Genomic DNA, 2,500 nt, shown 5'->3' on the forward strand with positions numbered 1-2,500 from the left:
TACTTATGGATATTATAATTACTTTCTACAAAATCTGCCAGGAAATAAAACCCCAAATTCTACACACTGCAGATTTAAAGGGTCATATGGGAAAGAATAAACAGATCTCATCACTAAACCTATATGAATTAATACTTTATTCCGGACCAAAGTTCCATATAAGAAGACAATACAAAATACATGACAACACAAATTAAAAAACATACAATATAAGTATAATATATTAGTGTAATTATTACACGTTACTAGCTAATACAAGGCGCATTACCTCATGTAGTAAACGCGGTCATTGTGAAGTCTGAAGCAATATGTCCCGTCCGGCCGATCCACCAACAGTTTTATGTTTTCTCCGATGCTGGAAGGAAGAAAATGAAATAAAAAATTAAACACACGTGGGTTAGAATCACACACACACATGCTAACAGACAAGCTAGCTGTTTTCTATCACAATCTGACCGTTACAAACTTCACTCACTATTTCGACAGTTTCTCGAACATAGTTTTCGTCTCCTCGTCTGTTAGCGGCCTCATGTTCGCGGTTAAATATTTCTATTATTGTGATTCAATTGAAATAACTCCTAGTAAGATCTGCAAAGTAGTTTAGCTCATGCTCATGCCCCGTGGAGAAAAACGTTGGTTGGTTCAAACCGGACGCTGTCATTCTTTGGAACGGTAGTAGTGGTAGTGGCTTCGTGTGACGTCATGACGTAAATACGCGTACGCCCCTCACTTCCGGGGTCTCTAGCTTTAGCATTATTAGCTCCCGGTCGACCGTAGCTTCTGTATTTTTTTTTAAACCCCGGTAAAAACCTCTTCCCCAGGTGAGTTTAAAATCTTTATTTGGTTATAACAACGTGTCTGGCGGCTGTGTACTGGCTCACACCCGGCTACACCAACGTTAATTATGTTTAATTTGACGTTTTTCAGTGTTTATGTGTTTGGGTTTAAGGAGTGCTAGCGTTTAGCTGTCAGTGGCGGTGCTAGCCAGGTTAGCTGCCGGTGATGTTCAATTTTCGATTTTGATAATTTCAAACTTCAGTGAAAATCCATTTTAGAATCGACTAAAGACGTGTTTTATGAATGTAACTTTGGTCTGAAAACCTGTGGGATTCTGTGTATAAATGGCGCGCTTCAAAATCCATTAGAAAATTGATTTCTTCTGCTTGAGATGTCAAGTGTGGAGTAATTTACAAGAAGAAAAATAATCAAACCAACCAACGCCCTTGTTTTCACGCCTCCTAATTACAAGACAGTCCTGCTACATACATACTGTGTTCAACCACAATGTGAACCGATCAACATGACATTAAGATTATTTAAAACAAACGAGATAAACTAGAAAATAATGGCGCAAGGAGGAGAAGTAGGCTAACTTGTCTTCATCGATAATTCTAGTGAGTTGTTTGTTGGGACATTCCGCCTCAATTTGACGATTTCTTAATTACAATTGTCTGTATTGTAATCAGGAGGTGTGAAAACAGGGGCGTTGGTTTGATTCTGATTATTGACGGGGACATTTGGCAATTCTGATGACAAACTTCTCGCCACTATTTCATGTCATTTAAAGCTTAAACTTATGGTAGCCAACGGAGTACAGTTAGTTTCTTGACATTTGAACATGTGAGTGAGATAGATAGATAGATAGATAGATAGATAGATAGATAGATAGATAGATAGATAGATAGACATATAGATAGATAGATAGATAGATAGATAGATAGATAGACAGATAGATAGATAGATAGATAGATAGATAGATAGATAGATAGATAGATAGATAGATGGACAGATATATAGATAGATAGATGGATAGATAGATGGATAGATGGATAGACAGACAGATAGATATATGGATAGATGGATAGATAGATAGATAGATAGATAGATAGATAGACAGATAGATAGATAGATGGACAGATAGATAGATAGATAGATAGATAGATAGATAGATAGATAGATAGATAGATAGATAAATGTATAATTGCATTGTTTGTAGGCTACATTATGAGAGGAGTAATCTAAATGGAACAAACAACACGTGATTTTGACATTTGAATGAATTCATTCTGTTGATTTATACGTTAAAGGTGTAGTCAGTGATTCTGGAGAACGCTTGTTGTCAAAACAATCACTTTCTGTCTAAATCAGTGAATATCTCCTCATGATCCACTACCTGTCTGTACTGTGTGTGTGCTTAGGAAAACCCCATTGTCAATACACAGCCTAGGCTCTGTAAACACACACACACACAGTACAGACAGGTAAGTGGATCATGATGAGGAGATATTCACTGATTTTGACAGAAAGTGATTTTTTTGACAGACACGCGTTCTCCAGAATCACTGACTACACCTTTTTTTAAATGATCAAATGTGCAGCGCTACACAGTAAATTCCCCAGTGTTAAATATGCAGTGTCAAACTCCATTAACTCTATCTGAGTTAATATAACAACAGCTGGAGTAGAATGCCTCCTAGTGTTGGTGTCAATTTCGGTAGTT

At 36.9% G+C, this 2,500-nt stretch overlaps 2 protein-coding genes across 2 annotated transcripts in view; one reads left to right on the plus strand and one right to left on the minus strand.

The window, feature by feature from the left end:
- Positions 1-642, minus strand: part of nip7 (NIP7 nucleolar pre-rRNA processing protein) — a 7,293-nt gene extending 6,651 nt beyond the window's left edge. The window contains exons 1-2 of the mRNA XM_080032172.1: positions 476-642; positions 269-355 (exon numbers count right to left, since the gene is read on the minus strand). Coding sequence (XP_079888298.1) covers positions 269-355; positions 476-531 — 143 coding nt within the window. The 5' untranslated portion in view covers positions 532-642. The remainder of the gene's footprint in view (positions 1-268; positions 356-475) is intronic.
- Positions 643-736: 94 nt separating this feature from the next.
- cdc42se2 (CDC42 small effector 2) overlaps positions 737-2,500 on the plus strand; it is a 9,795-nt gene continuing 8,031 nt past the window's right edge. The window contains exon 1 of the mRNA XM_080032205.1: positions 737-821. The gene's annotated coding sequence lies outside the window, so the exon portion shown is untranslated. The remainder of the gene's footprint in view (positions 822-2,500) is intronic.

Source organism: Ammodytes marinus, assembly GCF_949987685.1.
Source record: "Ammodytes marinus genome assembly, chromosome: 1".
NCBI lineage: Eukaryota > Metazoa > Chordata > Actinopteri > Uranoscopiformes > Ammodytidae > Ammodytes > Ammodytes marinus.